We start from the raw sequence: 21832 nt of genomic DNA, 5'->3' as shown, positions 1-21832 counted from the left end.
TGACTGGTACTGTAGATGAACTGAGACAGATGTTTCATCCAGCTGCAGGAGGCTTGACTTTGTCAAACCAATCAGAGCCGGCGGGGATTTGAAATTAAGGTTTTCTGACCTGAAAAGGGTTTGAAAACCCTTCAAAAAAAATCATGAAAGTGTAAAAAATGAGTCACCAACAACAACCAGAGAGAAACAACTCGACAGGTTTTCCTTCTTTCAGGTGATATGGAGGTCAAATATTCAGCTAGTTCGTCCAACAGCTGGAAAAAAGCAGCTTGTTGTCGTCAAATCTGTCAGAAAAGAGTTTTATTGGTTATTTCTCCTTTGCTTCATATTCACCCAAGATGGCGATGACCTCGTCGTCCTGGATGACCTCCAGCGACCCCGACACGACGAAGCACAGCGTGTCCACGCTCTCGCCGGCGTGGAAGATGAGGTCGCCGGGGGCGCAGTGGGTGGTCTGGAACTCCACCGCCAGCGAGCGCAGGCAGCCGTCGCTGGCGAGCCGGAAGGCGGGATGCTCGTTGAACACCTGAGAGGACGGCGGATGAAACGGGGGTCAGAACGACACCCGGCGGGAGTTTGACATTCAGTTCTTCCGACGGACCAACGGAGGTACAAAAAAAAAGATCTGGTTTCAACTAATCTGCTACTTTTAAAAAGATTCGCTTGCCACCGTTTTGCTTTCGGCTCCTAAAAGAACGTCTAAAGATGTGAATTCAGAACTTTGGAAAGGTCTTTTTGTTTAAATGTGGTGGTTCGTCACTACTCACCTCCTCCTCTCCTCCCTACAAACACGCACAGAGCTCACGCCGCCCGCGGCGCGGCGCTGTGCCTTTAAGGAAACCATGGTTACGCACCTTCCTGTTGAGGTGGACACAGATGTCGGCGCGCATGTCTTTGGGACAGATGGACAGGACCTGCGCAACGGAGGGACACAAGCGCTCGATGAAGGTCGGGCTGGTCGGCGAGATGAAGAAGCTTGAGCAGGTGATGATGATGATGATGTCTGTGACCCCGCCCCCCCCAGCCTCGCTGCTGTCATTATCGTCTGTAAATCGCTTCGTGCAGCTCATTACATGAATTCAGAGAACCAGCCAATTAACTGCAGACTTTAGGTAAAACACAACAACACAAACTGCCCAATTAAAGGTGAAGGAAGGCGAGCGGGCGGAGAAGGAATCACCTGGAAGCCTCGGCAGCATCAAAGCACAACGCTGTTACAACGTGGCCTCTGCTCTACTTAATGTGGGGGGGTTTTAGTCGCTCTGCTGTTGGGTGTGTACTCGCACAAACAGCTGACCGTGTGTAAAAGTGACGGAACACACGCGCTAATTGGGCCGCGGCGGCGAGGCGGCATCGGCTTGCGTCTCTCCAAGAGGGCATAATTATCTCAGGGAAAACTGGGAAAAGGGTCGTTGTTGGGGAAAGAAAGAGGCTCAGGAGCTCAAAGGTGATAGAAGGACGGCGCCAACCAGCCAACAGCACCTCAGCGTGACCTGTGACCTCTCACCTTCTCCGTGTCGATGCCTTTGGACATGGACCAGGTGGAGACGATGTAGTCCATCACCCTCTCGCTGAGCCCCTTGGGGACCTGGTAGAGCTTCAGGAAGTCCCGCACGTTGTTGAGCATCTCGTGGTAGCGGTTGGTGTTGGCGTACATCTGCTGGAAGATGGTGGTCACGTTTCCAAAGATGGTGGCGTAGAGCAGAGCTGGAGAGGAGGACGGAGGGGAGGGACGAACACACACACACACACACACACACACACACGTCATTTCGATTCCACATTTTATCTGTTGTGCCTTCGGTTTAAACCTTTTCCCTCACTTCCTCTCTCACTCCCCCAGAGGCCCCGGATTCTCTAATCGGCAGTTTGCTTTTTGCATCTCTGTGAAACATGAATCTGTTAAAGCACATGGTCCATATAGATCTGCCCCATGTGACCAGAGGTGCAGTTTTTGTGACTTTAATGCTGATAGAAGGTGGAGGAACCAAAGGAACCGGCCGTAGAGCAGCTCTCCTACCTCAGTGTCGTCTTCCAGACAAGCTTTTGATGAACCATTCGTCTACGCTTCAAAATGTTTGGATCACCCAAGTCGGAAACGATCCCGGAGGTCCTCATGGAACATGAGATCACTCAGATTCAAAACATCACGTGTTCATGGTGCTTGGAGGCTTCAGACAAATTCACATCTTGTTTGGAAAACGGCGCTGCAATAAGTCAACGTTGACAGGGGACACGAACTCGGGTCTGCTGGGGAAAAGTCCCTGTTGAGCTTTGTTCGTCCATCCAGCTCGTCTGACAGACCTTCCAGGACCTTCCAGGACGTTTCCAGGACCCTGTCAGCTGGTGGAGAAGCACTCTGACTTGACTCCCCCGATGTGGAGCTCGAAGCTCAGAGACACAGCTCTCGCCTCCAAACACAGGACTGCTAATTGGACACCGTGGTGCCACCTCAGCGTTACGGTTGGGGGGGGCGGGGGGGGGGGGGGGGGGGGGGGTCTCTCTTTGAAGTCGTCGGGTTCAAACTCTCGGTTCATTTATCCAGGTGAGACGGAGGAAGTTTCACTTGTTTCGGTCCTCTAACAAGAGTGTGGAGTTATAAAGAAACAACGACGCTTAAGTCAGCACCTCGAATAGAGTGACCCCCCCCCCCCCGGCCCCCCCGGCCCCCCTCACAGAGGCAGCTGGGTTTGCTCTGTTCACAACAAATAGAATATCAGACTCGACATGGAGGACGGATGGAGTGTTGATTGACAGCTGAGGGTGTAAATGGACTTAAAGGGAAGTGGATGAAAAACTGGATCCTTTTGTCAAGTTGTTACACGTCATCATCATCATCATCATCATCTTCATCACCTTCATGAGTCAACATACATAATTAATCATGACCAGCACACAACAGAGGATAAAGCAACCTGGAGACTGTTAGTTACAAATATATATTATATACATATATATACATATATATACACATATATATATATATATATATATACATATATATATTATAGTTCATTCAAGCCCTCAGGCTGCAGTTCGAAGCCGTCATTTCAATAGATATTTGCAATGTGACATGTTTATTTAAATAGGACTCATGTCCCCCCCCCCCCCCCCCCCCCCAGGGTGTGATGGTGAAGACGAGGAGCAGATGAAGAGCTTTATTTCCTCATATTTATTACAGCGGCGGGGGGGGGGGGGGGGGGGCATAGGACGACCCAACGCTGATTTCTCACATAACTCTAGTTATTTCAACCCAAACAACAAGTAACTAAATAAGCAGCTGGTTAAGTTTAGTTTAGCTGATCAGAGGGTGTTTGACACAGAAATGTGTCAGTCAGGAGGAGAGACGGAGACATGCTGTCCCCCCCCCAAAAAAATATCCATCAAGACGATCTGACACGCAGAGACAAGCAGAAACTCGACAGCCCCCCTCCACCCCCCCTTTCACCCCCCCCCCCACCCCCCCCCAAAGACCAGTCAGTACGGCTCAGAGGTCCAGAGTCAGATCGTCTCCGTCCGACCCGGGAAATGTCCTGGTTCACGTCCTATTGACAGAGATACTGTGTGTATATATATCTATATACATGATCTATATTTCTATTTATAGATTGCTATGGATCAACTTTTAAAAGCAGAAAAGTACAGAAAACACGTTTCAGTAATTCTGAAAATGTGTCTTTAGTGTAAAAGTTGATGTTAACTTGCTGAGTCGTCATCAAAGAACCTGCTGGGATTTTGGAGGATTTTGGGCTTCTGATCAGATTTGCGAAAGTGAAAGAAGCAGAAAGTCTGAAATCATTCATGGAGCAAAAATGTCTTGTGGTTCATAAAATGTGAGCAGCGTTTGACTATTTTGACATTCTGTCTGTCCATCGGCTGCTCGCTGACACATCGCACGCCGCCGCCCCCCCTCAGTCCAACGCCACGCCGGTCCACCAAAAGGCGCCTGTAAAATGCGTAGTGATGAGCAGGAGTCTCCACACCCTCCGGTCGCAGCCCCCCAACACTGTTTACAGGTCAGCCATTAAACACTGCCTCTCAAGCAGGAAGTGATGTCACGCGGTAGGTTTTACGATTGTTAGTAATGGGTTCTGCTTTGTGATGACGGACAGCAAACTGAATGAGGAAGTGAGATGGAACGAATTATTGTTTCTGAATAACATTTAAAATGAACATGTGTTCAAACACATGAAAAGTGACCTTTGACCTTTGGTTTCACACGGGACCGAGACCTGGGTCTGCAGGGTGAAGGTCTCTCAAAGTACGGAGCGCCGCGTCGGGTGACGCCCGCCGCAGACACTCTCAACAGCTGGGGGCATCACACCCCCCCTCGTCTCTGTGGAGGGTGGAGCAGGCTGTGATGCTGGAGGAGGAGCGCTCCATCGCACCGGCTCCATTCAATTATCCTCGACGCCAGCCAGGCCGCACACACACACACGCGCACACACACACACACACACACACACACATGCACACGCGCAGAGTGCCGCAAATCACAGCAGCAGAAATTTTAAAAAATAAATTACAATAAGAAAAGGAGCGATTTGCTCCTTTGGAAGCTTTTCACTGGAGGAGGATGGAGGAGCAGAAATGAAAGAGCTCCACCGAGATTATGACTGGCGATAATTATGGGAAATGGGGAGTGAATCACTATGCACACACACACACACAAACACACACACACACACACACACACACACACACACACACACACACACACACACACACACACACACACCACTCCCCGTGTGATTTACCAAGCACGCGTAAAATAGATGAAACTGATATTCATTATTTATGGCCGAGCTCCGATTGTGAAATTCATCACTGGTAATGTTTTTCCATCCTTCTTTTTCCCACTAAAAGCATTCTGGCACCTCGGCACGCCGAAACGAATGTGCTTCAATATTCTCTTAGACACACACACACACACGCAGATGTAAATATATCTATATATTTACATCAATGCTCATCACACACACAAACACCCCTATTCACTCTACTGGAGGTATTGACACCATATGACCAGACAACATTCCTTTATTGGCGTTTCCATGACGACGGTGAGCGTCCGTCCACAGGCGTTCAAAAATAAACTTATTCCTGCACTTGTCTAGTTTGCTGCAGCAGCGTGACCCCGTGAAGAAGAAGGAGGCCTCCTCATGTGACCTCCTCTCTGCACCGACAAACTTTGTTCACGACGAACCTGCAGAGAGACTTTTCCTGCTGACGCGCCACAAGCTGCCACTTCCTTTTTTTAACTACAGTTTTGTCTTCATTAATGTCATTTTCCAGCTGACACAGAAGCTGCTGCAGTGTGCGTACGTCCAGAAGTATGCCGATGGATTCCTGTTAACGCTCAGCGACTCGAGCACAAGAGGGTGCGATCGCTGAAAGGACTCGTCTCTCTTGGAATTCTACGAAAACGTTCTTCTCACTGACGTCGAGATGCTTCCACCAGGAGGAACGAGGTCTCACTCCACGGAGTCAATGGAAGGACCTCTCGCTCTTTTTCTACGGTTGCCATGTCAACAACGTGGCCGGCTGAGGGTAAAGAACGGAGACCCTCGAGTCGCCCTGCACATCTGTCCCCCCCCCGCACATCTGTCCCCCCGGGTTCTCTTAAAGCCCCTTTTCTTCCACCAGATGCAGCCCAAACATCTCGCGTCGTCTGGGCGACCAGACCCCGTGCTCGCCGTGCACCCGCCTCAAAAGACCTTGTGGTGAACACACTGCGAGGAAAGCAGGAAATAAAAATCACATCCATTATTCATGGCGCCGAGGTGCCGGCCCTCCGCCGCGTTCAGCGCTCTGTTACCGGTCCCGCCGTGACTTTCCAAAGACGCCGAGGAGAAGACTATGAGGCTGTGACCGGTAATAAAACCTCCAGAGGACAGAGAGACTAAGTCACAGTATCAAAGCACGCGAGAGGACAACGGAGTGAGATGAAACCAACAAGCAAGACAGAAGGTCACCGCGACTGGGATCTCTGGACTGGAGTCTTGATTTGAAAAGCAAATGTCACTCTGCTTAATTAAGCCAGTGCTGAGATGTCCATCAACGAGGCAGGAAGCTATGCTAGAGAGCCGCTATGCTAGTGAGCAGCTATGCTAGTGAGCCTCTATGCTAAAGAGCCGCTATGCTAGAGAGCCGCTATGCTAGTGAGCCTCTATGCTAGAGAGCCGCTATGCAAGTGAGCCTCTATGCTAGAGGGCTGCCAGGCTAGAGAGCCGCCATGCTAGTGGGCCGCCATGCTAGAGAGCCGCCATGCTAGAGTGCCGCCATGCTAGAGAGCCGCCATGCTAGTGGGTTGCCATGCTAGAGAGCTGCCATGCTAGTGGGTTGCCATGCTAGAGAGCTGCCATGCTAGTGGGTCGCCATGCTAGAGAGCTGCCATGCTAGAGAGCCGCCATGCTAGAGAGCTGCCATGCTAGAGAGCTGCCATGCTAGTGGGCCGCCATGCTAGAGAGCTGCCATGCTAGTGGGTCGCCATGCTAGAGAGCCGCCATGCTAGTGGGCCGGCATGCTAGTGAGTCGCCATGCTAGAGAGCTGCCATGCTAGAGGGCCTCCATGCTAAAGGGCCGCCATGCTAGAGAGCCGCCATGCTAGTGGGCCTTCATGCTAGAGGGCCGCCATGCTAGAAAGCCTCTATGCTAGAGAGCCGCCATGCTAGAGGGCCGCCATGCTAGAGGGCCGCCATGCTAGAGAGCTGCTATGCTAGAGGGCCGCCATGCTAGAGGGCCGCCATGCTAGAGGGCCGCCATGCTAGAGAGCTACTACGCTAGATGGCCACCATGCTAGAGAGCTGCTACGCTAGATGGCCACCATGCTAGAGAGCTGCTACGCTAGATGGCCACCATGCTAGAGAGCTGCTATGCTAGAGGGCCGCCATGCTAGAGAGCTGCTACGCTAGATGGCCACCATGCTTAGAGGGCCTCTCCAAGGAGGAAGTGAATCCTGGAAAACGTGGAAACTTGAAAAGTGTGTATTGTTAAAACACACAATAAAAATAACAAACAAATTATACTCTGAAAGAGCACCATCATTCCTGTAAATCAAGTAAAGGGAATTTAAAGTATGTAGAAAAAGATCAACTTACTACACCTGAACTAAATAAATTTTACATTCAAGCCAAACGTGCACACAATGCCGATCACGACTACACACACATGCACTAATGAGCAGCACACACTTCCTCCTGTGCTCAGGTGGTGTTACTCCTGAGAAATGTGTTTGCTTCTATTTTAATGATCTGAATTCCGTTTACTGGAGCTTAACATTTGTAAATATGTATTAAACAGTAAAGACAGAATTTTAATAGAGAGACTCGTCGAAGGAGGAAGAGGAGGAGAAATGTTGGATGCGATCAGGGAGCCGCTTGAGCATCGATGCTACTTAGTGCTGAAAAGCACAACGTGATGACGAGTGAGGGAACACCTCGGAGAAGAAGAACGTGGGGGGAGAGAAAAATAAGACAGGAAGCCAGATTATGATGGAAGAGAAACAGTGAGAGAGCAAGATGGATTTTTATGGATTAGTGGACTAATCGCCTCGTTGCTGCTGTCAGAGGAACGAGAGACACAGAGAGAGAGAGAGAGAGAGAGAGAGAGAGAGAGAGAGAGAGACCACACACACAGAAATCCTCTCCTCTCCTCCTCCTCCTCCTCCTCCTCCCCCTCCTCTCCTCCCCTCTCCTCCTCTCCTCCCTTCCTCTCCTCTCCTCCTCTCCCCTCCCCTCCCCTCCTCCTCTCCTCTTCCTCTCCTCTCCTCCCCTCCCCTCCTCTCCTCCCCTCCCCTCCTCTCCTCTCCTCCCCTCCTCTCCTCTCCTCTCCTCCCCTCCTCCTCCCTCTCTAATCTCCTCCTCCCCTTTCCTCCTCTCCTCCTCTCCTCCTCCCCTCCTCCTCCCCCTCTCCTCTCCTCCTCCCCTTTCCTCCTCTCCTCCCCTCTCCTCCTCCTCCTCTCCTCCTCCCTCCAAACTAATCTAATAAGTGCATCTTACCCGGGAGCCAGAGGGGAGAACGACACCCTGCTGCTTCCTTCCTTCCCAACTTATATTTTCTTCATTTTCACCCCGTCAGCTACACATCTCCACCCCTTCCTCTCAACATCATTTTCTCCTCCCCTCCTTCGCTGTCTCCCCCTTTCTTTGGATGAAGGATGCTGCGGTGGAGTGGGGGGGGGGGGTGTGGGGGGGGGGAGGAGGACTTCCATCCACTCAGTGAAACCCAAACTGGTGTTGGCCGTTGTGTGGGAGCAGCTCCCCGGCTGCAGGAGGTGCTTCTAGCATCGGGGGGGAGGGGTTAAGGTCAGATAAATACGCCTCCCCCTCACCCGTCCTCCCTTCTTCCTCCCTCCCGCCCCACGCTGGGTCTGGTAAGTCTCTTCGGCTTAGCACGCAGGGCCGTGAAGCCGGGGGGCCGCCGGCCAAATCGTCCCCATCCTTCCGCCTCGCCGGGTGCAGAGCCTCCCGAGCCCAGGTGTTTCCCATGATGCACCGCGAGATGCCGCCTTTCAAGTGAGCCTCGTTTTCTCGGTAAATCCCCCCCCCGTCTCACGCCGCCTCATCCTACTTTTACTGTGAGGTTTTCGTTTGGCGGCGGGTATGAAAGTTGTGTTTTTAAGATTTCCCATCAGATTGTATCGTCTATAATATTTAATAAGATATGATATCAAATAATACATCAAACAACGCTTCTATTGCTCCCTATAAAAAACATCTGCTGCTTCAGTCTTTTCAAAATAAACTTCCGTCGTCACAACTTAGTCTAAAGAAACAAAAATACTTGTTAGGTCAAGGAGATTATTGAGAAACACTTAAATAATGAATCATTTCATAGTAAACATACAAAATGTTTCCCGCTGTGAGAATCTATGGAGCTCAAAAGCAGCGGATTCCGGGGTTCGCTCTTCACGCCTCTTGTTCTCGTGTTGCACCAGTCGGCTCTGCAGAGCATCTCGAGTGGTTTTGACCCGGCTCACCCGATCCAGCTGTCCCGTTAAAGTACCTCCACACCCCCCCTCCTGTAGCCGGCAGAACCTTCCACAACCTCGTTTGTTTCTTTTCTTAAGTGAGAAAAGAAAAGCGGGTCGAGTTCAGGAAAAGAGTCTTCTCCCTCAGGCAATTAGACCGAACCTGCATGAAGGGATTCACACACTTTCGGCTGGATGGGGATGCTAATGCTACATGCTAATGCTAATGCTAATGCTAATGCTCGTAGGTAATTAGAAACAATTAACTGGTGATGGTTACGCTAATGGCTCTTTATGCTTCTATACATTAACTGCTGTGTGTTAATGAGCTGGAGCGGTGTGTAATTAAACGTGTGCAATTGTGCGAGAGAACCGTGTGTTCACATGTGTGTAGTTCTGCAGGTGCACTGTGTGTGTGTGTCTGGCACATTGTGCGTTTGTGTATCGGGTGTATTTTGAGCTTTGTGTGTATTTGTGTTTTTGTTTGTTCGGTGCACTGTGTGTGTGTGTGTGTGTGTGTGTGTGCTGATGTGCTTGTGTGTATTTCTGGAGCGTGTGTCTCTGAGTGATTGCGTGGGCGTTGTGCGTGACGGCGTTTCCCTCAGAACTTAACGCCGCGTGTTCACAGGAGCCATTCGGGTCCAAGTGGTCCATTAATCCAGAACCGCCGGTGACAACGAGGGGTGAGACATGGGGGGGGGGGGGGGGGGGGCAGATCCTCCCCCACTAACAGCATGTAAGTGTGGTTCAGTCTGGGTCGATTATACGTTATTCGCCATCCCAAACATTTGTATAAACCTTTAACCCGTTTAGTCCTGAACGTCAATAAAAAGGACATTTTTGAGAAGAAACGCCCCGATGACCTGATGAGGACGTGTTGTCTGCAAGCGGCATCAATCAATCAGTGGAATTTGCTGACGGATCCAGACGAATCAACAGCTTCGCCAAGTCAAGGTAAACTTTGTTTTTCTATAAAACAGCTAAAAAAGAAGAAAAAAGGCCTTGACTTCCACCCATCAAAGGACATGGTTTGTTTCTAGATAAAAGAAGTGACGTCTTACACCTGCAGGTTCCCATCACAGCGTCATTCAGCATCACAAGACCAGAACTTATCAACAACCTGATGAATTACTGTAAAAACCCGTAACTAAAGACATAACGTGCCAATTTGGATGTGTTACTTATTAATATTATTTATTTGAATGATGATGAATTACGCATTAAAGTCACAGCCGGCGCTAAAAACAAAAGCAGCAGTTTAATATTTAATACCCATTAGCACAGCTGTAATATTTCCAGTTAGTGATACTGAATAATCATTCCTCTCCATGATGCAAAAACTCATCACTCCTGCGTTCATACGCGTGGAAACGAAAATGGATGCTCAGCGTCTGCGTGACATCACGGCGCTGCACACGAGACGCTGGGCCGAAGAAGAGGAGGAAGAGGTGGAAGAAGAAGACATCACGTCTCTGGATTGTTTTCATGCCAGGAACAAACAATAGGGAGGACGGCCCGCGGAGGTACTGGCTTGCCCCCCCCCCCTCTTCCCCCCGCTCTCCCCCGCCGCATTGGACCGAAACAAAGACACAGAAACGCCGCGGCGGCCAGAACGAGGTCCGCCGGCTCCCCGAGCGTCTGTCGCGCTGAACGCTGGCCGAGAGGAGCTGCTGTTTCCTGCTAAACGCTTCAGACGCCGGAGAATCACAGGAAGATATGAAATACTACAGAGAGTAGTGGTAGTACCACAAACTGCTTCTGCTATGTTGTACTTTTATCACATCCACTATTTATTCCTGATACACGTCCTGCATCATTGAGCAGGAAACAGCTCATCCAGAGGTTCCACGCGAGCGCCGTTCTACACGACGAGACCTCGTGAGCGCTCGAGCTTAAAGAACCCGCTGAATTATGGATTATTATGCGCAGCGGCTTCGGCCCGAAGGAAGAAAACCCGGCGCACAGATTCACCGACTTCACTCGCCATCCGCTCCACTTCCTGTCTGCGTCTGTTCAACCTCGACACCGACGGATCCACATGCCGCCTCGGTTCCTCCGTCACAGCTTCCAGGAGAACGACTTGGTGAAATAAGTCTTCTGAGCACAGATTTTAATCATTGATTCCCTGACAGCACAAACACGCTGTTACACGAGCTGCTTCGGGCCCAGACAGCAAAACACAACCAATCTCTCCACACAGCTGCAAGGTTTGATCCTTAAAGACGGATGAACCAATAGATCCGTAGAACAGAACAAACACAACCATCAGCATGGGGATTATTTGCCTTCTTCTCCCCTTTCAAAGATCTTTAACCACGAGAAGACAGCAGCAACACGCACACACCGCGTGCAACACGCACACACCGGCACACATCCGAGGACTAATTGCTGGATCTTTTGGAGAAACCAGTTCAAAGAAGAGATGCAAACATCGCCCTCCTCTGTAGTCGGTTCTCCTGCGACGCCCCAGGGTGCAGCGGGGGAATCGTTCATCACCGGGGACCAACACAAAGAGTTTCACCTGCAAAGAGTTGTGTGTTCCTCTGTGTCTGCACAGTTCACTTTTCATCCATTCTAAATGAATATGAGATCAAATCCACCCACATTTGTGCGCACACGATATGTACCAATGGTTTCCTCACTTTGTGTCCAGCATGAAGAAGTCGCTCCTTCATCAGTCCGGACGATTCCCCGCATTAACCGCATGGCATTGATCACACACGTCGCAGCTTTCTGCAGCTTTCATCGGCTGCAGGTCTGTGAGACTAGAAACAAATTACTCACATCCCACCATCATCATGGCCACGGAGAAGATCTTCTCCCCGTCGCTGGAGGGCGCGATGTTGCCGAAGCCGATGGTGGTCAGGCTGGTCATGGTGAAATACAGCGAGGTGATGTACAGGGAGTCCTTGCCGGGGCCGCCCTCCCACCGGCCCGTGCCGCTGGCGTTGTATCGGTACGGCGAGCCGATGCTGAGGGCCAGGTGGTAGAGCCAGCTGTCCACATTGATGGTGTTGGTGGCCTCGTCGATGACCTCGTAGTCGCCGATGCTGTACCTGTTGAGGACAGCGTCTCACATCAAGATGAGGAACCCTGAGATCCGTTCAGCATCTTCTTCACCTTCCTGGTTCGTTTTGTTCTTGCTGGTAGTTCTGCTTTTCTTCTACTGTGCAACACGGGACAAAATGCCCCTTAAAGACATGTGATGCTTCGTTGTTAATGCACAAATCCTTAACATTAATACACTAAATATAATGTCTTCATCATTAAATCCAGGAATCACGTATGCAGGAGCACAACATCACTTAAAGGTCTAATGAGGCTCATATTCAGTCATCGGGGCAACTCACTTATGAACTTCTCACTTTCATCCAAGCAGGAAAAGTCCATGCAGCTCTGGAGATATTAAATTAAGGTAGAAGTGTGACCTTAAACGGAGCAGAAATGTGTCTAAACATCAGCTGGCGTTTAATTAGGTACCGCGAGTTAAAAAGCAGTTTACCAGATGCAGGCGAGCCAGTGAGCCACCAGCCCGAACACGCACACCAGCAGCACCAGGACCGCCGCGCCGTACTCCAGGTAGTGGTCCAGCTTCCGGGCCACCCGGCCCAGACGCAGCAGGCGCACCACCTTCAGGGAGCTGAACAGACTGCTCATGCCCTGGAGGGGGAAGGGAGGGGGAGAAAGGGGGGGAAACAGCTTAAAGGCCATCGAACACTGAAGGACACTGAGGAGAAAAGTCAAACTGTCACCCGGTGAAGGAATAAAACCTCCATCAGCTTGTTTCAGGGCCTCCAAACATCAACAGGTACATTTCAATACACACACACACACACACACACACACACACACACACACACACACACACACACACACACAGTATAGTGTAAGTATAAAGGTGTTTTCATCCACACCAGAAGCTTGATTTAGTTTACTTTCCCGATGCACACTTTTTCAGAATTGAAGTATTTAAGTTCAAGTACATTTCTTAATATTTGTAAAACTTTGACAAAATGTCATTTAGAGGTAATTTAATATTGAAGTGTGGCTCAGAATGCAAACACTCGCAGCATCACGGTGATTTATAAGCGACACTTTGTGTGGTACAGATGTGTGCGCTCGAGAGGAAACAAGAAAAGGTCCTCGTGGTTTCAATATATAACATGTTATCATTATATGTGAGACGTCGACGCTTCTCAAGGCTCCACCCTCACCCTGTTCGACATCTAGTGGAGCCAATATCTCCCCAACGTCTCCCCAACGTCACCCCAATGTCTGTCCAATATCTCCCTAATATCTCCCTAATATCTCCCTAATATCTCCCCAATGTCTCCCCAGCGTCTCCCCAACGTCTCCCCAATGTCTGTCCAATATCTCCCTAATATCTCCCTAATATCTCCCTAATATCTCCCCAATGTCTCCCTAGCGTCTCCCCAACGTCTCCCCAATGTCTGTCCAATATCTCCCTAATATCTCCCCAATGTCTCCACAGCGTCTCCCCAACGTCTCCCCAATATCTCCCCAATGTCTCCCCAATGTCTCCCCAATATCTCCCCAATGTCTCCCCAACGTCTCCCCAACGTCTCCCCAACGTCTGTCCAATGTCTGTCCAATATCTCCCTAATATCTCCCCAGCGTCTCCCCAACGTCTCCCCAACGTCTCCCCAACGTCTGTCCAATGTCTGTCCAATGTCTCCCCAATGTCTCCCCAATGTCTCCCCAATATTTCCCCACGCTCATATTGAGACACACAGGACAGAGCGTGTGACGGCTATGAGAGAATTGTTAAACAGGACAATAAGGACGTTTCTTCCTTTGGAGCATGCAGAGACAAGTAGAGGAAAGAGGTCACGTAAGGACGGAGGCTACGATGTTATGCAACAGCTCTCCCATCCTGAGGCTCGGCCTCTCCATCGCCCCTGTTCCACGTCAGACCTCCTTCAGCTTCAGCAGCTCCGTCTTCTTGAACTTCCTTCTCTCCGCTGACGTTCCACACACAGAGGAACTCTTTCAATTAAAACTACAGCTCCCAGAAGTGGAGAGATGTGTGACAATCGCCTTTCAAACACAGTATTTTATATTCCCGTACGGAGGAGGAGAGTAAAAGTCTGCTCTCCTTTTGCACTTCATCTCAACCCGAGTCTGTTTTTTTACCAGAGACAGAGGAGGACTTGAACGCACCGTCGCCTCAGCTCAAACTCCTGAAACAGTCCTTCCTCTAACGCCACAAACCCAGCGCGCCCCCCCAACTCTTCAAAGCCCCCCCGACCGACCCCCCCGGGACCTAGACGGGCTCCCGGCTCACGTGTGTGAATCCAAACGAAGCGGCCGTGCGGCGGAGCAACACGGATGAAGACGCACATTTGGCTCAATAGCATTTTGTTTAGAAATGACGGAAACTATCGTGAAGAGGTGTCCTCACTTTCACCACTTCACCTTCCCTCGTTGACCTTTTCCATCGTTCACAACGTTAACGAAGGAGGAAATGAAGTGGCAATTAGACCCGTGGTATTCAAAAACAACGGTTCCTTTGTGTAACGTTCAAGAAGCTCAATAACTCAACAACTGGAGCCTCACAGCCGCCTTTCAGTCTGGTGGTGACCGAGCCGCCGGCCTTCTCCATCACCACGCTACGTGCAGCCGGCTTCTCCCGCCACTAGGAAGAAAATGCCGGTTGCACTTAGCTCCGCCCCCATGTGTCACTTTAGGTTGCAAAAACACATCATCTACCTTCGCCCCCCCCCCCCCCCCGACTACTAACATGCAGAGTGTTTGCATCGCCCCCTCCTGCCCCCCTCCACGGTGCACAGCCTCCTCCAGGCTGTCAGCCCGGCTACATGCACGCCACGCGGCAAAGGTCAGGCCGGAGGAGACCTTTTCTAAGGCGCCGCGGCGCCTGCAGACCCCCCTCCCCCCCCCGTTGTGAGCTGCCGGGCTCCACTGTGACAGCGGGTGGCTTCGGGACCCCCTCCCACCCCCTCCTCACCCCCACCCCCAACTCCAACTCACTTCCCACAGCACCTCTGTGCACCCGACGCGCTGACCCGTGTAGGCGTCGTCTCCAAAATAAAACATCTAAATATCAACAGCAGGAAGAATCAGAGACATTCGTTCACCTGGAGGACGCCTGTGTGTTTGCACAACTTCTACTTGACCTACAGCTTTTATTCAACATCCTAATATCTGAGACCTGTGGACTGTAAAGACGGGATCCACATCGTCCAATTCGTCAGTTAACGCACCTGAATGTCGGTTATAAAGTCGGTCATCACGTTGATCTACAGAAGGACAAAGTTTTCCAAATAAACCTCCCAGCCGGATGTAAGACCAACATGAGGAGACACCTGCAGCCAAACATGAGGAGAGACACCTGCAGCCCAACATGAGGAGAGACACCTGCAGCCCAACATGAGGAGACACCTGCAGCCCAACATGAGGAGACACCTGAAGCCCAACATGAGGAGACACCTGAAGCCCAACATGAGGAGACACCTGAAGCCCAACATGAGGAGACACCTGAAGCCCAACATGAGGAGACACCTGCAGCCCAACATGGGGAGACACCTGCAGCCCAACATGAGGAGAGACACCTGAAGCCCAACATGAGGAGAGACACCTGAAGCCCAACATGAGGAGAGACACCTGAAGCCCAACCTGAGGAGACACCTGCAGCCCAACATGAGGAGACACCTGCAGCCAAACATGAGGAGAGACAGCTGCAGCCCAACATGAGGAGAGACACCTGCAGCCCAACATGAGGAGACACCTGAAGCCCAACATGAGGAGAGACCTGCAGCCCAACATGAGGAGACACCTGAAGCCCAACATGAGGAGAGACCTGCAGCCCAACATGAGGAGACACCTGAAGCCCAACATGAGGAGACACCTGCAGCCCAACATGAGGAGACACCTGCAGCCAAACATGAGGAGAGACACCTGCAGCCCAACATGAGGAGAGACACCTGCAGCCCAACATGAGGAGACACCTGAAGCCCAACATGAGGAGAGACCTGCAGCCCAACATGAGGAGACACCTGAAGCCCAACATGAGGAGAGACCTGCAGCCCAACATGAGGAGACACCTGAAGCCCAACATGAGGAGAGACACCTGAAGCCCAACATGAGGAGAGACACCTGAAGCCCAACCTGAGGAGACACCTGCAGCCCAACATGAGACACCTGAAGCCAAACATGGGGAGACACCTGAAGCCAAACATGAGGAGACACCTGAAGCCAAACATGAGGAGAGACACCTGAAGCTCAACATGAGGAGACACAAGAAAAGTACACATAGGCAAAGAGTACAAATACCACGATCTCATTTCACATTCAATAGACGGGTCCTTCCACTCAGGCCTTCATCCAATTCATTTGGTGGGGATTCAAGTGGAAAATCACCTTTAATGGACTTGGTGCCGTATTGACGGGTGGTTAGTGGGTGTAAATGGGCATGAAAAATACTCAGAGCGTCTGATTCCTCCGACTCAATCCTGCAAGCCAGCAGGTTTAAATTCACCCACAGGACCCGAGAATGAGGGAACTTTAAAAATATTTCAATATTTGTATATTGAACAGTAAGATCCGCTGATAGTTAGAAACACTAATTACTTTCCCTCTTTCACTGGCAAAGTGGCCTCCGTCATCTGAGCCTGAGCTAAAAACAGAACACTATCAATTATTAATCAGCAAACTTAATGAGCGTATCAGCTGTTGTTGTGTCTCACAAAGAGTCAAACAGGTGAGCAGCAGCTTTGAGCCTCATGGGAACATGTAACACGTGAAAGAATCGCCGGTCAACGACCACGAAAGCAGCAGATCCACCAGTAAGACCCACGTGATCCGGTATCTGACCTCTGGTCTGAATACATCGGCAATAATTAGAAATACATCGCCGCACTCTGCAGATGTTGTTCACGCCGCATTGAGATCGGACTCACGGTTCTGTAACAGAATTAACATCTTTTGCTTTTAATTGAACCAGCTGTTGACCTCCAGGGAGGAGCTTCACGGAGCACATGAAGTCCTCCAGCGCTTCATCCCATAAGGAGCTCCACCCTGCGACGCCGTGACCTCTTAAGCCCTTCAGCTGCCATCAGAAAGCCCACCTCCACGGATCACTTCCATTCAGATGAACCTTCATGGAGCCTGAAGTCATTACAGAACCTCAGCCAATCACAGCGTGAACGAAAGACAACCAGAAAACAGCCCGCGTACCTCGTCGACGTTCTCGAAGGCGTTGATGATGTCGTACGGGAGGCAGGACAGCAGGTCGATGACGAACCACGTCTTCAGGTAGTTCATGCGGATGAGCTTGGGGTCGGAGATGACCTCGCCGCCGGGCCCCACGAAGGTGGTGTGGAAGTTGAGGACGATGTCCACCAGGAAGATGACGTCCACCACGCTGTCCAGCACCAGCCACACGATGTTGTTCTGCTTGGTCTTGAAGGAGACGTTGTAGGGCACCATGATGGCCGTGTAGAAGGTGAGGATGAGGATCACCCAGTCCCAGGTGGTCTTGAAGGTGCAGTAGTGGAGGATGATGTGGGGGGGCGTCTTGGGGGCCTCCTGCTTGTACTGCGGGAGGATGTCGGAGTTCAGCTGCAAAACCTGGAGGAGCAACAGAAGGGAGAACGTTGGCTGAAAATCAATCAACTGACGGAGCAACAAAAGCATTTTATATATGTAGTTGTTTTAACTTGATAATGAAAGTCCTGCTCTAAATAAAATCACTCCAATAAAATGATGAAGAGGATTCAAAGTACATGAAGGTGGCGACACTCTTTCCAGCTGTTAAGTACATAAGAATAAGTAGAGTACAATAAGTAGACTCGGTCGTCATGACGTCACTCGTTAGTTTGTGGACCAAAAAGCTTCCCGCCCTTTATGGTCTGTTAGTGACCTGTCAATCAGCGTGTAGCCCCGCCCTGAAGCATCCCCCCTTTATGGTCTGTTTGACTGTAAATGGACCACTGAACATCATGCTGCGTTGAAGAAGCGGTGAAACAAGCAATTTTCAATTAATTCACATGTGCTCCTGCACCGTTATATTTATAATAGTCAGTTATATTTGTTTGAAGTCTGAGAATATTCTCTACATTTCACCAGAATCACTATTTTTTGAAAAGGCAAATGGAATCAGAGTGGAAGGAAATACTGGGGAGATGAAATGAAATCATGTGAAGATGATGAAACAGAAAGAGAAAGAAAGACAGAACCTCGAGTGTCCGTCTGGGGACAGTTTACCTACTGCTGCTCGGTGTGTGTGTGTGTGTGTGTGTGTGTGTGTGTGTGTGTGTGTGTCTAGAGAAAGAATAGGAAAATAGAAAAGTTTATTAAAAATGTGATTTTCTTCTATTCGTCTCTTTTGCTGCTCTCTAAAAACTCTGTGTGACAAAACTGCATAATGAATCAATTTGGCTCGAAATGAGAGAAAATGAGACGCATTAAAACTAAACCAAACGAACAACAAACAAAAAAGCCATTATCCTTCTGCAGAGCGATTATAATGATGATGATGAAGATGATGATGATGATGATGCCCTCATGCTGAGCTCGGCTTCGTCTGCGTGCAAAAGACTACATTAAATACAAGATGGATTTCCTCTGCAGATCACACATCAACTCATTTAAACTGCATATTATTCTGTTTACATCCACTTCCTGTAGCTTAGTTCTATTACTAATGTGGAACAGATAATAGTACTAAGTGGGATTATATTTAAATAATGTTTGAGGTACTGCAGTGAGTTTCACACTGCTGGTGGTCCTGATGCTGAAGCTCAGAACTCGACTGCGCGGAGCATCAGCACCGCTCCATGGATGATGCTACGTCTACTACGTCTACTACGTGTACTACGTCTACTACGTCTACCACATGTACTACAAGTACTACGAGTACCACGTCACTGCTCATCAAGTACCTGTCCTCTCATCAGAGGAGGCCAGCGGCTCCTTTCAGGCGGCGCAGCCGACGATCACCTGCCTTCATCCATTGAAACTCTTACGCAACGCGCTGCCACCCAGCTGCATGCTGGGAAACGCCAGAGGTTGAATCGGCTGGTACCGTATTGTGGCCTTTCCCTCCTTCACATTCTCCTCTTCCTTTCATCCCCGTCTCCTCCCCTTGCCTCCTTCTTTGACTCCCCTCAGCTCGTGTTCGTGCGGACGCACACGTGGAACGTGACCCCCGACATCGGACCTCCTGATTGGTTTGCATTTATATCGGGTTCCTCTATCTCCCATTAAACAAGTCCAACCAGTGATAAATGCTCGAAGTTACATGGGTTTACTCCTTCTCTCCTTCCCTCCTTCCCTCCTTCCATCAGTTCGCCTCCTTCTTCACATCCTTACTTCAATCATTTCTTTCCTCCATTATTCAGCTTCCTCTCTTTGCCCATTTGATTTTTTTCCCCCTCCTCCTCCTCATTTTACATCCTTTCTCTCCTCCGCCCTCTTCACCTTTAAAACACTCTGGTTAACACCTTTGCTTAAAAATGATTTGTTTTTTCTGCTTCATCTTTAAGAGATGAAAGTCAAACAAATTCATCTGAAAAGGCGACACACATCGAACTACCGTTCATGAATAAAACAAGCAGGTGAACTTCTTCTTTCCACCGAACAAAATCCATTTTGGATTTCATTGCATTTCTGGAGATCCCGAGCCCCCGAACCCCCGAGCCCCCCACCTCCACGCCAACATGAAATATCAATGGAACGGGACAGGAAGCGGGACCGGCTGCAGCTCGCAGGTCAGTCGGGCGGAAGTGGAGGCAAGCGGGACGGAGGGTGGATGCGTGGAGGGCGGATGCATGGAGGGCGGATGCATGGAGGGTGGATGCGTGGAGGGCGGATGCATGGAGGGTGGATGCATGGAGGGTGGATGCATGGAGGGTGGATGCGTGGAGGGTGGATGCATGGAGGGCGGATGCATGGAGGGTGGATGCGTGGAGGGTGGATGCGTGGAGGGCGGATGCATGGAGGGCGCGGTCGCTCACATGCAACCCGCCGATGGTAGAATAGTGCTTAATGTTTTATGGGAGGGGTATTTGTGGCAGAAATAATGTTAAGAGTGTGTGTGTGTGTGTGTGTGTGTGTGTGTGTGTGTGTGTGTGTGTGTGTGTGTGTGTGTGTGTGTGTGTGTGTGTGTGTGTGTGTAAAAGCTGGTCCCTGTTCATTGAACACATCATAACACAACAGCACAAGTGAAAGTGGACATGAAGAACACGTCCACTGTTCTGTAGTTAAAGCTTCACACCTTTTTAGCAGTTGCTGCATCTCTTTGTTGTTGTTGTTGTTGTTGTTGTTGTCTCGCCATGTTTGGTGAACATTGTGCCGTGTGTGCGTTTCACATCTCATGTGTGTATATTTCATACGTCACTTTTGTCTCTTCGAGCTGTAATCCAGCTGCAAGCTCCACTTTCACCAGTGAGAGAAAACTGGCAGCTCTGCTGGAAGCAGAAATGTGCTGGTTTCCATGGTGACCGGCGGGCGATTTAAGGCGGCGCGGCGGCGGCTCACCTCAGCCAGGCGGGACGGCTTGTGGTTGACTTCAGGCTTCTCTATCGGCGCCGGCTTGGGCAGCGTGTTGCGGTTGTTGGTGAGCGCACGAGTCAGACGAGCAAACTTGGTCCACCCTGCTGGAAGGAGACAGAGCTTTACACCACCTCCACCACACCACCACCTCCACCACACCACCTCCACCACACCACCTCCACCACAACACCTCCACCACACCACCTCCACCACGCCACCTCCACCACGCCACATCCATCACATCACCTCCACCACGCCACCTCCACCACGCCACCTCCATCACATCACCTCCACCACAACACCTCCACCACGCCACCTCCACCACGCCACATCCATCACATCACCTCCACCACACCACCACCAGACCACCTCCAGCACACCACCTCCACCACGCCACCTCTATCACAACACCTCCACCACCTCCACCACACCACCTCCAGCACACCACCTCCACCACACCACCTCCATCACAACACCTCCACCACGCCACCTCCACCACGCCACCTCCACCACACCACCTCTATCACAACACCTCCACCACGCCACCTCCACCACAACAACTCCACCACAACACCTCCACCACAACACCTCCACCACAACACCTTCACCACACCACCTTCACCACACCACCTCCATCACACCACCTCCACCACAACAACTCCACCACAACAACTCCACCACAACACCTTCACCACCTCCATCACACCACCTCCACCACACCACCTCCACCACCTCCACCACAACAACTCCACCACAACAACTCCATCACAACACCTTCACCACACCACCTCCATCACACCACCTCCACCACAACAACTCCACCACAACACCTTCACCACCTCCATCACACCACCTCCACCACACCACCTCCACCACCACAACAACTCCACCACAACAACTCCACCACAACACCTTCACCACACCACCTTCACCAGCTCCATCACACCACACCACCTCCACCACCTCCACCACAACAACTCCACCACACAACCTCCACCTCCATCACATCACGTCTCTTACTTCACACAAAACCACCGGAGGGCTCGTGGGGACCGGGTCAACCAGGGCGACCACACACATTTACAATAAACCCGACACAATGTGAGCTCGCCCCCACCCCCCCCCTCCCCTCCCTGCAGGAAGCGTCCATGAACCCAACTGGACCTTCACGTGGACGCAGGAGATGAAGGACCCTGAGGGAGAGGTCTCTAAATGGAGAGATTTGTCTCGGTGGCGCTCTCGGTAAATCCCGTGTCCAGGACACGCACGCGGAGCAGGACGGGAATAAGGGGTTGGTTCTTTTTCGGCGCGGTTAGTAGCAGCGCTGCG

The 21832-nt window shown here is 50.7% G+C and overlaps 1 protein-coding gene across 2 annotated transcripts in view; it reads right to left on the bottom strand.

The window, feature by feature from the left end:
- The window catches only part of kcnh5b (potassium voltage-gated channel, subfamily H (eag-related), member 5b), a 49464-nt gene that overhangs the window by 21058 nt on the left and 6574 nt on the right, over nucleotides 1–21832 (bottom strand). The window contains exons 5-11 of one of the 2 annotated variants that reach the window (XM_078089195.1): nucleotides 20489–20604; nucleotides 17186–17578; nucleotides 12474–12631; nucleotides 11756–12027; nucleotides 1508–1707; nucleotides 855–914; nucleotides 334–526 (exon numbers count right to left, since the gene is read on the bottom strand). In XM_078089195.1, the coding sequence (XP_077945321.1) occupies nucleotides 334–526; nucleotides 855–914; nucleotides 1508–1707; nucleotides 11756–12027; nucleotides 12474–12631; nucleotides 17186–17578; nucleotides 20489–20604 (1392 nt within the window). Of the gene's footprint in view, nucleotides 1–333; nucleotides 527–854; nucleotides 915–1507; nucleotides 1708–11755; nucleotides 12028–12473; nucleotides 12632–17185; nucleotides 17579–20488; nucleotides 20608–21832 lie in introns of both variants that reach the window. The other variant, XM_078089194.1, reaches the window with a different exon arrangement.

Source organism: Gasterosteus aculeatus, chromosome 15 (assembly GCF_964276395.1).
Source record: "Gasterosteus aculeatus chromosome 15, fGasAcu3.hap1.1, whole genome shotgun sequence".
Taxonomy (NCBI): domain Eukaryota; kingdom Metazoa; phylum Chordata; class Actinopteri; order Perciformes; family Gasterosteidae; genus Gasterosteus; species Gasterosteus aculeatus.
Note: the sequence above shows the minus strand (reverse complement) of the source record. Positions and strands in the feature narration are given on the sequence as shown.